The sequence below is a fragment of the Scatophagus argus genome, chromosome 15, assembly GCF_020382885.2.
Source record: "Scatophagus argus isolate fScaArg1 chromosome 15, fScaArg1.pri, whole genome shotgun sequence".
Lineage (NCBI taxonomy): Eukaryota > Metazoa > Chordata > Actinopteri > Scatophagidae > Scatophagus > Scatophagus argus.
Window position 1 is genome coordinate 11637778 of NC_058507.1, and position 13594 is coordinate 11651371.

Consider the following 13594-nt stretch of genomic DNA (forward strand, 5'->3'; position numbering starts at 1 on the left):
ATAGGACAGGACACTATTTTTTTAAATCAGTTCTGGTGTCTGTAGAAACAGGAAGAACTTCATATTTAGCAAGTATACATTTATCAGAATTATTTCATATGTATTTGGATAAGAAATAATATTAATTTTTCTTTTTATTAGTGACATTATAGGCCTCCTCCACACATGTTTTCATGACACATAAAAATATTCTGCTATTTCTCCACCCTCATTGAAAAATCCAGAATCTATGAATGTACAAATAATATTTAATTTCAAAAATCTGACTACTGGATACAAGATGTCTCCTTCTTTGCTGAGAAGTCTGTTTTCAGTGTCCAGTGCGCTGGAGGTTTAATGTTTACACATCAAGCTTGTGTAAGTTGCATACTGAACCATGACTGGCTTCCAGATTAGCTGTGGTGTCACAGAATTATGCTCAAAAGCTCCTTTGTTAAACTGAGATTAAAACTGGGCACAGAGAAAATTTCACCCCTCAGCAGATGAACGTGAAAACAATCTTTCCAAAGTCTGCACATGACATTGCTGCACAGTGAGGCCCAGCATTCAAGTGAAGTGACAATAAGAAAAACACATTTCTGAGTAGAAGTGACTGTTAAATATCCTTGTCTTCCTGTTTCTGACAGGATGCTGCCCAATCAGCAGGCTTCCATCCCTCTGGAGCTGTGGTTGCCATAGGAACCCAAACTGGCAGGTAGGAGATTCTGTCAACACAAAGCACACATCTCTTTTCACTTTCTGAAGAAATGTAGCATTTAACTGACTGCTCCAGCTAAAAATAAAGGTACCATCACAGGCACATAGGAGCAGCTTTTAGTTGTTATTAAATAATGAAGAACCAGCTTGTGGAGCATTCTGTTGCTGATCCTGCAGGTGGCTGGTGCTGGACACTGACTCTAAGGATCTTGTCACAGTGCACACAGATGGGAATGAACAGCTGTCGGTTATGAGCTTTGGGACAGGTATGGTGATAACTGCTGACAGCGTGTTTTCCCTGAGCATGCCGAGTGTGATTTTCACTACCTGTTTACCATGAATTCATGCTGATGGAAAAACAGTCAAATAATAATTTCAGGTTTTAGAGAGTCATATTTCCAAAAAGATCATCACAAACATTAAATAGAAAATAGGAATGTTTTTAGCTTGATGATAAATTTACATCTGAAAACATCTGTTTTTTATATTTTATTTTATGGCCATAATATTCCTGTCTTGTTTATTTTTTTTAGATGGTAACTTCCTGGCCATCGGTTCCCACGACAACTACATCTATATCTACGCTGTGGCAGAAAATGGGAGGAAGTACAGCCGAGTCGGAAAGTGCTCGGTGAGCACCTGTATTTATAATCCCCCTTCCGTGGCTTCTTTATTTTTGGTTCCTCCCCGCAGCAACTTTATATATATGTATATATAGTTCCCTGCTTGACTCTATATTTGGGCCTCCCCTCAGTACACTCTGTCCTCACTGTGCGTTGATAAGGAAGCTGTAAAATGAGAAATGACAGTGAACTGAGTCATGCAATGTAAACACAATAACAAGGGTTGTTATATCAAATCCAATCAACATTTTTAGGATTATATGTTGTGCTTGAAGCACCATATTGTCTCTACTCCTGGAGTAGGGAGTGTCTGTCAACATAAATAATCTAACTTGGTCCCCTTGTGTCGTAGGGTCACTCTAGTTTTATCACCCACCTGGACTGGTCAGTGGACTCCCAGTACCTGGTATCAAATTCAGGGGACTATGAGATACTGTATTGTAAGTATGATCTCACAGTCTTTATTAATTTAGTGGGTTTGTGATTGTGTGTCGTTATGAAAACAAAACCACATGTGCAAATTGGTAGCTAAAAAAAATGGCACAAAATGCATGCTGAAGTAATGTAGAACTAATGAATGACTCATGATAATGTTTTACATGAAAAAAAAGCAATATCTGTTGCTCATCATGAAATGATAAACTCACATTGATTTCATGTGTGAGATAACATGAGCTCCTGAAAACTCAGTCTCAAATCTTAAGTAACAATCAGTGACTGAATAACTTGAGTTTTTATTATTTATTTTTTATTTTAAACGTAAAATACTCAGCGTATTTACATCATCAAGACTGTGTGCTTGTGGTTTGACCAGAATGGACTGACAGAGTTGACAACATAATGAAACATGTCACCTGCTGTTGTTGCATTATGCTGATTATGATTATGCTGCTGATTGGTGCATGGAAGTATGTGACATCACCACTTTCCATTGGAGCTCCACCCACTTCAGATTAGTAAGAAAAGCAAATTTTAAAAAAAACTCTTAATTTTTTAAAAAATTTTAAGAAAATCTCTCATTTGGAAAAAAAAAAATCCAAACTGTTTGTGTGCTCATATAGGATCCCATTGCTGAGAGTAAACAGCATTAACAGGACTGACATTAAATCATCGTGAGTCATGATTTTAAAATTAAATTTAATTAATTTAATTTTCTATAGGCTTAAATTAAATTAAAATTAAAAAAATTGTCTTGTATGCTTTTCATAAAGTGCTACCAAATTAACTCTCTCAGTGGACACACATCCTATTCAAAACTTTGGTGGACAAGAGCTGATTTTTGTAGGTGCTGAGAATTTGATTAAATAATTTATGTGTATTTGGTTCGTGTGTATTTCTTCAGGGATCCCATCAGTGTGTAAACAGGTGGTGAGTGTAGAGACCACCAGAGATATTGAGTGGGCCACCTACACCTGCACTCTGGGCTTCCAGGTCTTTGGTAAGTGAAGGCCTCCTTCTCTCTCCCTCTTCAGGTGTGTGTTTGAGTTTTTAAGGTCCATCCAACAGACATTTACGCCACTGTCTCCTCTCCTCTCCTCAGGCTTGTGGCCCGACGGCTCAGACGGCACTGACATCAACGCCGTCTGTAGGAACAATGATAAGAGCCTCCTGGTTACTGGAGATGACTTTGGGAAGGTCCATCTGTTCTCATATCCCTGTTCACAGTTCAGGGTAAGATACCGCATGCTGGCATGTAAAATATAAGATCTCAGTAATGTGAAGCAGGAGACTGAACTCTTGGGGCAATAAAAGCAAAAGGAGGTCTGAACTAGCTATTTGTTGTTGTTTTTATTTTATTATTATTTTTTTTTTTTTCATTTCAGGCTCCAAGCCATGTTTACGGCGGCCACAGCAGTCATGTGACCAACGTAAGCTTCCTGTACGACGACAGCCACCTGGTGTCGACAGGAGGGAAGGACATGAGCGTGATGCAGTGGAGGACAGTCTGATGGAGCGAGACAGAGACTGAAGCTGAAGCAAACTGAACTGAACTGCACTAAACTGAACCGAACCAAACCAAACCAAACTTAAATTAACTCGGACACTAAAAAAAAGTGGATATGCCTGAACTGAAGTGAATTGACAGAAGAGGAACTTGAGGTTTCTATTCCTGATCTGCTCTCTGATCCCAAATGAAATGAACTGTCGGGTGGTGTGATGTGCGGTTGCTTGAAACACAAAACCTTAAATATTTCTCCTTTTCTTTATTCACACTACATGTAAAGAAAAATCTCTCTCTCGCACTGTAGCCTACACACCAATGAATTGAGACTAAACAAATCAGACGGATCAAATCCAAGTAAACAGAACCAAAGGCTCAGACTTTCTGACTGCATTTGTCCAGTTTTGCTTTCACTGTTCTGACATTTTGCAAACTCCAGCCACAGATAAAAGACTGAAGAGGTTTCAGACTGAATATCATCACGCTGGAGATCCAAGAGCGTTGGAACAAAAACTGTGTACCGAAAGAAAGGACGTAGTGATTTTCTAATTGTTAAATCTTCTTTTTGTTTTGTATTTAACAACTCAGGAAAGCAGCAGTAAAGCAGGACTCCTCTCTGTTATTAACATATCAGAATGAGCCCTAAACACATCTAAACATACAGAGGAGTATGAACAACAGTTAATGTCAAAAACAGCTGTTGTCCAACCGTTACCGATTTATTTGCATTGACTAAGTGTGAAAACGACTATACAGCTAGGCAAAGGCAGAATTTCATGGACATAATCGTTAAATACAGGATGAAAGATACTGAGGGTGAACGGACATCTGGATAAATAATCCAAGGGTCAGAGTTAGGACTATCTGATCATTATTTTTTTTATGTTTTATGTGCTTCCAGGTCTTAAAAAATGCTCCTTTTCTATTATTTATTGATCATGAGTCAAATCCTTCACTGCCAATTTCAGTTTCCTTAAGTTTTTCCTTACAATAAATCCTTGTTTTGTCCCAAATGTGTAAATATACAGAGAGGCTTGAAACACACATGAGCAAAAAAAAGTGGGTGTACATACAGCATGTGAAAGTGCTTCAGAGGTTTGGGATGAGTTATTGTATCTTTTCTTCACCTTGAGGCACAAGAAAAATGAAAGTTAAGCATGTACTGTTTTTTTTATTTAATGATGTGAAGCCTTTTCAATTCTGTATCTGGATTTTATTGCACCCAGATCAGTTTAGGAAGAGGGAGCTTGAGACCATTACACTGTAACTGTTTACGCCTGATGTGCGCCATCAGTCATTGGCAAAATATTTAATTAACCTAAACCTTCTTGAAGTGTTTTTCTTTTTGTTTGTTTTTTTTTTACTATAAAGTACTCCTCCAGCCTGGTAAACACATAAACACACAACAGGCGTTGTTTGCCTGCACAGTAGAACAAGCAAATCACCATTCAGCACTTACTGTAGCTTTTCATGATGTCTGCTTTCAAAGCTGTGTGCTGTACTGTGCGCAGCGTGTCACACTCCCTTATCTCATGGGCAACAGCAAACCAATACACATGCATGGATAAACAAGATTTCTTTTACAGGGGTTCAGCAGACTTCAGTGTGACCGGAACTGCCACTAATGCAAGGCATCTTTCGATTTCGATTGTGTTTTCAGGAAAAGCAACACTGAAATGTTCTAACAGCAATGATAAAAGTCACCTCTCTGCAGGGTGAATGTAACATTACTTGTCTTACCACTAAACACTTCTGGCTGCAGGATACCATTGAACATTTAACATTTGTCTGAAAGTAAATGCAACATGAAATTCCTACGTGGCTGTGTCGTATATTTTCCATGTTTATTTGTCTCTAAATGTTTCTTTATTTTACATGTTTATTTTAAATATCAAAAAATACTTAAGAAATGTTAGTGTATAACCACATAGTAGTAAAAATAAGGTTTATGGGCGTTTTAAAGATACTGCAGCGGAATACCTCACTGAAAGCTTCTGTAAACCACCATCACATGATACTTTTATGCATGCTGGTAATCTCTGGGTGGGATAAGAGGGGGGCGGGCGACACTGGGCTGCATGTGTGCGTCTTCCCCGCAGGTGGGCAGCATTGAGCTGGTCTCTTCGCCCCCTCCTCCTCCCTTCTTCCTTCGCACGCACTATTAGCATTTTCCCCCCAAATCTCGCCACCTCACCAAAACACTCCGAATGGGAAGAAAATATGGCATGAGGGAGGCGGCGGCTGACGACCACCGTTCACCGTCTTCTACCGAGCACGAACACCGGCTGAACATGGACTTAAGGATACGAGGCAGCGCGTTTGGACAGCAAAGACAACGGAGCACAAAGCGGACGGGAGACAACGCTCGTGTTGTGGCTTAGCGTTTCTGCAACACGACTCATCATCAGCCTGTGATATCTCTACAGACGCGCACACAAGTTTCACGCGGTGGATGCTGATTCAGACTCCCCAGACTGTATACTCCGAAAAAAAATAAATAAATAAGCGGACTGGCGGTCCTATTCATCAGCTTCATCAGTGCCATCATCTCGGGTTGAATAAAAGACGAGAAAATGAGGTAAGCGGCGTTCAGCACCATGCGCTCTGTCTGACGCGTCATGACAGATGCGCACGGACACTCGGCCTTTCGCCTACATCTGCATTTATACATTTATCTTATGAAAATATACGACAGCTTATAATCTCGCGAAGATCTTATGGCTCATTTTTCTCCTCCTACAGACAATATTATGAGCATCCAGGGGCCCACCCACCGGGCCTCAGCTCCTTATAGGCGTCCTTTACCATTCGCTTTACAGTCCTAATATACAAGGCCAGTCATTTACATCCGTTTTCTCCTGTACTAGCTCTCTATTGTCACCGCCGGACCCACCCAGTGTGTTCAATGCACGAATTAAGCCAGGCTAATGTTGTCATGGAAACGACAGCATCATGTATTTCTCCGCACAAGCAATATGGTGCACCCGGAGGTATAAAACGCTGGTTACGCCGATGCACTGGTCAGTGTGAGTGGCTTCAAGGGGCTTGAAAGGATAAACGAGGGCACATACAACCATCGGAGGAGGAGGAGGAGGGGAGTGTTTATTCTGGTGGTTGCCAGGCAGGTTATCAGTCCCCCCTCCCCACCCCTCACACACACACACACATAAGCCACACTACATAAGCTTCCTCCATAACAGATCCACACATGCATACATTTGCTCTATAGAAAACGTTTCTAGTGCTAAAATCCTCTTTATATCCGAGCTCATGGCTGGTATGTTGAGCCTTTCCCTGCCTATGGTTGGTATGCAGAATGCATCAACTCCTCCCGGATCTTCTCCAGCAGCAGAGCCTATGTATTCTGATCTATTTATGAAACAGGCCTTTTATATTTCCCCAGCTGCCTTTAGTTTGACTCCTCCATGTCTCTGTAGCTGCAGCCTGCACCATTCCATTTTATGGCTTCAGATTTACTCTGACAGCTCTTCTCAGTGCAGTTTTTCTGCTTTTACTGTAGCTACTGGTGTTTGTCTGCATGTGTGTGGGTGCGACTCACTGTCATGGTGTGTAGTTGTGGTGTTAGTCCCTTCTGAGAGGAAAAGGAGACAGACAGAGAGAGAGAGAAGTGGAATAAGACTGAAAATGGTAAAAAGAGAAAGTCATTCATGCTCTCACATCTGGATATCTTGTGTTACTGGGTTTTTTTTTTAGCTACATATCCTGACCCAAGTAATTCCTTTCTTTCCTGTAGCCTCACATAAGTCAAAGCCAGTAGCTGAACTATTCTGCTCTCAGACAGTAAACATGTAAGATTCATATCTTCCAGTCCAGTTGGATGAACACGCCGTTTCCTCTTTTCTGTAAAGCTGTGCTGCTTGTGTCCCATCCTGTAGGTTTGTTTTGCCAGGGGCAGATCTGTTCTTTGACTCAAGCCCAAAAGGGAAGTCTTAAATCCTTGCAAAGCAACAACGAGACCTGCAGAGAACAACCCCCCCCCCCCTCCAGAAGATTTAATTCAATGATAATTTGTTCAGCATCACTGCCTCCATTGCTAATTTATGTAAGACTGCACATGTATTTATGTATGTGCATGACTGTGTCCATGCACGCACTCACACTTGTAAGTGTAGCTGGAGTTATTTTTAGCCCCGTAACACAAGTGGTTTTATTATGCGATGCTTCCGCTCTGTTCACCTTGTCAGACTGGCTACTGTTGTCTGTCTGTGTGTGTGTGTGTGTATTCCTTTATGTGGTCATGTATGTGCTTTGGCAGAGTGGGTTGGAAGAGAAACTGGAAGTGGGCAAAAACTGTGGCATCTATCCTGTTCTATTAATGCAGGGTAATTTCTGAAGTGCTTGTTGTGGTGACTCATCGTAGGAGAAGTAGAGAGAGAGAGAGCAGCCAGTGGAAGATAAAAACGCTGAGTTATGCATCTTACTGCAGGCTGCTGCTGATGCCCTCAGAACTGATCAGAGTGCAGCTCCGTGTGAGCCGGCGTCACCACGTACAGCCCTGGCACTCACATCCTCCGGGGTTTTATTGACAAGGATGATGTATAGTTTTACTGCAACGTTCCAGGGAGACCAGGGGAACGGAAATACACTTTTAACTCTGGAGTGACTAAATCATGATTTCAGTGGGCTGGTGAGCCTTTTTAAATTTTTTATCTATATTCTTTTGAAATAGAACTGCAAACATTTTTTTATTTAACAAGAAGAAGAAGCCAAAGAACTGGCTTAAAATAAACTTAAATCTGACACTTTCTGATCAAACAATATCTTAGCAAGATTTCTGATCTCTTCAGACATTTGAATTCATTTCTTTTAGGACTTGACACCTTCCATCAAATGCTGAGGTTATCTTCTCAGCACAGGTGGGGGAGATTATCAGGTTGAAGCCTACCCAGAAGCATCTCTTTGTTTTTGTTTTGTTTTTTTTCAGCCGCGGGAGGGATTTTATTGAATAGGATTTGATAGATTGTCAACCACTTTGGTTCAGACTGAAATACTGCGACAACTGCTGGGTTGATTGACATGACATTTTGTACTGACATTCTTATGTGGCAGCCCCATTAAACATCTCTCCCCACAACTGCAGGTCTGTGGGTCTTGTACATGTCTGTATTTCAGGCTTATGTGTGTGTAAGCTGTGCAGATGGAGTGAAAAAAAAAAGGTACATTTTCATTTTCTCCTCTCAGAGTATAAAACGTACTGACTTTGGAGACTCGTTTTTGTGGTTTTGAGTGAAATGTCATGTCCCCCTTTGTTTATCCTATACATTTCCATCAAGCACTGCAGTCAGGTCAGACAGTTTAGGGTGAAGAAGCAAATTTTAGCATTGATAGCATGTTGGACAAGGATTGTTAGCATTTGGTTGTAGACTCTTAGCCTTTCTTAAACCTTTAACAGGCCTTAAATGGGCTAAATAATCTGCAGGTGCATTCGACAGAAAATGTAATACAAGGGGAAATGAAACTAACACATGCCAAACATGTCAAGCTGCATCAACAAAGACAAACAGTCAGATGAAGATAATAATACAATGTTCCTGCACTAAGAGAGGACTCTGATTTTGTAGCAATGGGTGGATTTAGTTTCTCCACACTTAATGCTGTTGGTTAAGAAATGTTGAAGTTGTTTTGTCTGTTTCCTCTAGGTGTCAGCAGTTATTGATCAGTAAAGTGTGTTGCACTGCACAAATGTATCAGTCATGTGACCACAAAAGCAGTTGTCCTAATCAAAATTATATTAATTAATTATCAAACAATCCTGAAACTAATGGTTTAACTGGTTTTACCTCTTTGTGCTCCTAAAAATAATCCAGACAAAACTGGGAAACATTGATCCTTCTGTGCTGTAGGTGGTTATAACCTAACAGACATACAGAAGCGTTTGGTCACAAAGCTATTTTTTTTCCCCCTGTAAAGTAATTACCCCCGTCCCTACAAACCGTTATGCCCCTCTTACTATAATCTGGTCATTTTGGATCACATCCCATACATCATACAAGTGTTGTGTTGTTGGTGTTTTGATGCTGAATGTGCATCTTGTGTCTTTGTGGCTTGATGGAGGTTGAACAAGCCGTATCATATGACCCACCACATACTGTGAAAAGCATTTACAGCTAAGAGAGGCATTTCTTCATTCTCTCTCTCTCTCTTGCTTTACTCCGCAGGCTTTTGAACCTATAGCATCCTACGGTTCAACCACATTTTATTGATTTTGTGTATGTTCTGTAGTGTTGAGTTACAGTTCGGCTTTGGACATACATTGTCAAATACAACTTCACCAGCGGCCTATTTCTTACAAGCCCTGTTTTGCAAAAGTTTATTTCATATTTCACCAACCTTCCAGGATCCATTTTAGCGTCTGCTGCACATTTCTTGCTATTTACTAAATCCACAAAGCCTTCTTATCTTTTAGTCGACTAGATGGCTCTTTGTTTGTTTCCCACACCTCGGCTTGCTGTGGCAAAGAAGCTTAATGGTGTAAGTTTACTGCCGCCAGATGGACCACCAGTTGAGGACTCGTTCTGATAAAACCACAAGAAAAACCACTAATGTTACACTAGTGAATGAAATCTTTTGTTGCTTGAATATAAACCTAATCATTACATCTGTTCCTGCAGTGAGCTTTAATGTTGTATCATTTTATGGAAGCTGAGCTGAATGAATGAACTGGTGTCTTGCTGTTTGTTTCTCCACTCCATAGTTCATTGATGATTAGGGTTTATGGCTTACATGTTTGTTTGTTTTTTTAATTTAGTTACTGTGGAATCTATTTAAAGCTCCAGTATGGTTTTTCTGAACTCCACACGCTATAGAAAGGCGGGTTTTAAAAGCCCTCCTGTTTCCTCTATAGCCTAACATGTAATTTCCATCCAGTGGAAATGGTTCCTTGGAGGTCGAAAGACGGCACTCCAATGGCTTGAGCAGAGAGAGGTGACTGGTCTGTATGGGTCACATGATCTCTCTCTTTCTCTATTGCTCTCCCTCTCTCTTGCATTCCCTTACTCTGTTGCAACACTCTTCATCTCTCTCTCTCTCTCTCTCTCTCTCTCTCTCTCAATTCTTCCCTCCCACTTTCTCTCTCAGTCTTATGTCTGCACTGTTGGCATAGTGCTTTTTTTCTTTAACGTTTTCTGAGGATGTAAAGAGGGGTAAAGGTTGACTTTGCTTCAGCATGTGTACCGGTCTCTCCTCTCGGGCTGACACTTCCCCCTCTCCTCCATAATCTCCCCCCATTTATACCTTCTTTCATCCTTTGCTTGAGGACCCGACTGTCTTCTTCAGCGACATGTATTCCCTGGACGATTTCGGGTAAGTCGATGCGGCTCCTCGTCATCCTCTCTCTTTCTCTGACTCTTTTAGCTTTTCTGTGCTCTTGGAGTCATGTGAGTCAAAGTAAAACTGGCTTTGGAGTGTTGGTTCTTCCCTCTCCAGTGTTTCTGTTTAAAGCCTGGCTCAGCTTTCAGACCGCAGAATCTGTTTGGTTCTTCAAGCAGCACTTGTTGGACTGTTTGTCTGAAAGAATTCCTGTATTTCTTTCTGTATCATTTGTTCCAGCCCTACGTGCTGTTGAAAAATGCCACCAGCTTGAGATGGAAAGAAATCGAGGAAAAATGGCAGAGGAAAATCTCCTCTAGGAGTTTCTGACTTTCCCTCGTCTGTCTCTTTCTTTCCACTCCTCTGTCTGTTTTCTCTGGAGCCAGCTGTTAGCAGAGAAGCCTGATTGGTTACCCTTTCATTGGTTCAGTTTTTTTTTTTTCCTGGGAAGAAGGAATGAGTTCCTTGCTGTCTGTCGGTGTGTCCGCTCAGCTGCTTTCTGTCGTTCACAGGATGGATCCCATCTGACTCGCTGTATGTGTGCCAAAGAAAGACAGGAAGACAGGGATAGAGCACGCTAATCTCTGAATGGCTGAATGAGAGGGACTATCAAAAGCCAGATGACACAAGGATAGAGGGGTCTCTTTATAATATGGCCTTGGCAGATTACAGCGGGACTTGGTGGTGATTTGTTGAAGCTCAAATACAGATGTGGAGCAGAGTGGGGCAGAAGAGATAACATCAGAGGTTTATGCTCGATCGCATGCACTCTAGTAATCTACTGTACGGTACAGTACATCAGAGGGAAAACCTCTCTCTCACAGTATGTTCATTATTTATGAGATACTGCTCACTCTAGCGTGGCCATTCAGATTGCAATATTACAAAAGCTAACAAAAAAAAAAACTTAAATAACACATAACAGTGTCACCTTTTCACCAGTTTTTTCATCCACCACTTTTCTCTCCTCATTTAAACCTGTCATCATTTCCTTCCTTTCCTCTGTCAGTTCTGCCTTTTTATTATTATTTCTCGTCCTCAAGATGTTTCAGCACATCATTTACAGTACATATTCTGTTCACAGTAACACTAGACACATAATCATGTAAGTCTATATTCACTGAGAAATCACAGAATTGTGTCAAAAATGGGCAGGCTTATATTTCTCCTGTCTTTTTGTGCTCACTGTGTGTATCCTGCCTAAGTATTTTTCCTTCAAATGGAAGCGGTATTTCCCTTTAAGGATCAGGATTAGTGACAGGACGCAGACCAGAGAGTGTTGAGGAAGGTGGAGTGAGGCAGAGGAGAAAGAGAGGTGGGGGAAGGGCTGCTTTGAAGTGGGGATTGCTGTCCATATTGTACTGTATGTGTGTTCTTGACAGTTAGCCTGAGGGCCATTCATGGAGGCATCTATGGATGTGTGTGATGAATAAGTGATGTCATCCCGGACATCAGTATGTTGATTTCAGTGCTGCTTTCTGATGCCACCAGATTACCTCCTCATGTTAAGACAATGATCCCTAATCAAGCTGTCATCAGCTCACATTGATTCTGTAAAACCGTCCGGTCAGTCTCCTGTGTCTCCGATTCCAAGCCGGTCCATTTTACAGAAGCACCACATGTCGCATGCACAGCGGCGTAGGCAGTGACATTGCAGCCGCACGCTAACATGTCTTTAGCGCATTAGCTAAAGAGACGCCAAGTAAGTAAAGTAAACTGTGGGGTCTACCACAAAAACATCTGGAACAACAAACCAAATCAGACACTTGAAGCACCATCAGCCAGCTGAACGTGCCCAGTTTGAAGAAGCTAGTAAAGTTGATGCTAGTGCCACACACAAGCCAGCAGCCTCTCCTATCTTTCCTTGGCATGAGCAGTGAAAAAAACAAAAAATATATGAGGAAAATTATGGAATTCCTGACCCTGTTTGATCAGCTGTTCTCTATAGTTGAGAATAGGGGCTTCAGAAATCTGATAAATTACCTCAGCCCTGTTGAATTTATAAACATACTGTGAAATGATATATCAGTACCTGACATTTGTTTTGTGATACAAATCTGTTGCACCTGCTTTTGTTTGGTAAAGTAAAATATGTCAGATGAAGTTGGGTGTACAGCTCACTTTCAGTTTGTTATTGTTATTTGTGGCTCTTTCCAGTTTCAGAGTACTTTATTTCAAGAAGAAATTGTAAAGTTTAATAGTTCTTTTTCTAATGGAAGTAAAATTTTGCATTGAAGAGAAGTTGATTTTTGTTTGTATATGAATCAGAATTCCTCTATTTATCCCTGAAGGGAAATTCTTGATTCTTCAATTGTGGTTCTTAGAAAGAAAATTGGAATTGGCAAACATCGATATCGGCAGGTCACACTTACAAAAAAGGAAAATTGCAATCTGCAAAGTAAATTGCAGTTGGTGCACCCCTAATATAAAACCAGTACTGTAACTAGATGAGTCTTTGGCGTTGATCGTAAAGACTGCACCACAGCTTTGACTGTTCTGGCTGATTGTACTGAACGATAAATGTCTCTGCTTGCTGAGCTGTCATATCCAAAACCCCAAAAATCCTTTGAAATTGATAACATTTTTTGGTTCGTTTACAGTCAGTTCATGATCAGATACACATATCAGTAAGAATGGCTAGAGTACACTCGTTTTGTAGTCTGCTGGGAACACAATACACACCGCCAACATATTGTCACTGTATTGAGGACCTGAAATGACTAAGAAGACACTAGTTTTTCTGTATGATAGCTATTTATGTATGAGCAAACTCAATTGGAAACTTTTAACAGTGATTAAGTAACACACTTGGTATGAAATATTACAACCATATCTGAGAAAATATGTTTAGTCCCTTCTTCTTTTGTGAATCTTTAGGGGAAATGTCTTCTGTGAAAACTTGAATTCGGCCGCAAAGACAAAACCTCTGCTGTTGTAGTTGTGTCTAAGTTTATTTTTGGAGAAGAACACTTTATCAGATTCTGTTTGGTTGGGGTGTATTTCT

At 40.8% G+C, this 13594-nt stretch overlaps 2 protein-coding genes across 8 annotated transcripts in view; both read left to right on the forward strand.

Moving 5' to 3' along the window:
• eml1 (EMAP like 1) overlaps positions 1–5746 on the forward strand; it is a 48792-nt gene extending 43046 nt beyond the window's left edge. For all 5 annotated transcript variants that reach the window (XM_046411885.1, XM_046411883.1, XM_046411881.1 and 2 more), the window contains 7 exons: positions 627–694; positions 874–962; positions 1230–1327; positions 1672–1759; positions 2662–2757; positions 2860–2990; positions 3143–5746. In XM_046411885.1, the coding sequence (XP_046267841.1) occupies positions 627–694; positions 874–962; positions 1230–1327; positions 1672–1759; positions 2662–2757; positions 2860–2990; positions 3143–3268 (696 nt within the window). In that variant the 3' untranslated portion in view covers positions 3269–5746. The remainder of the gene's footprint in view (positions 1–626; positions 695–873; positions 963–1229; positions 1328–1671; positions 1760–2661; positions 2758–2859; positions 2991–3142) is intronic.
• Positions 5705–13594, forward strand: part of evla (Enah/Vasp-like a) — a 35780-nt gene continuing 27890 nt past the window's right edge. The window contains exon 1 of one of the 3 annotated variants that reach the window (XM_046411889.1): positions 5705–5839. In XM_046411889.1, coding sequence (XP_046267845.1) covers positions 5835–5839 — 5 coding nt within the window. In that variant the 5' untranslated portion in view covers positions 5705–5834. Of the gene's footprint in view, positions 5840–8585; positions 10585–13594 lie in introns of those variants that run through there. The other 2 variants (XM_046411888.1, XM_046411890.1) reach the window with 2 other exon arrangements.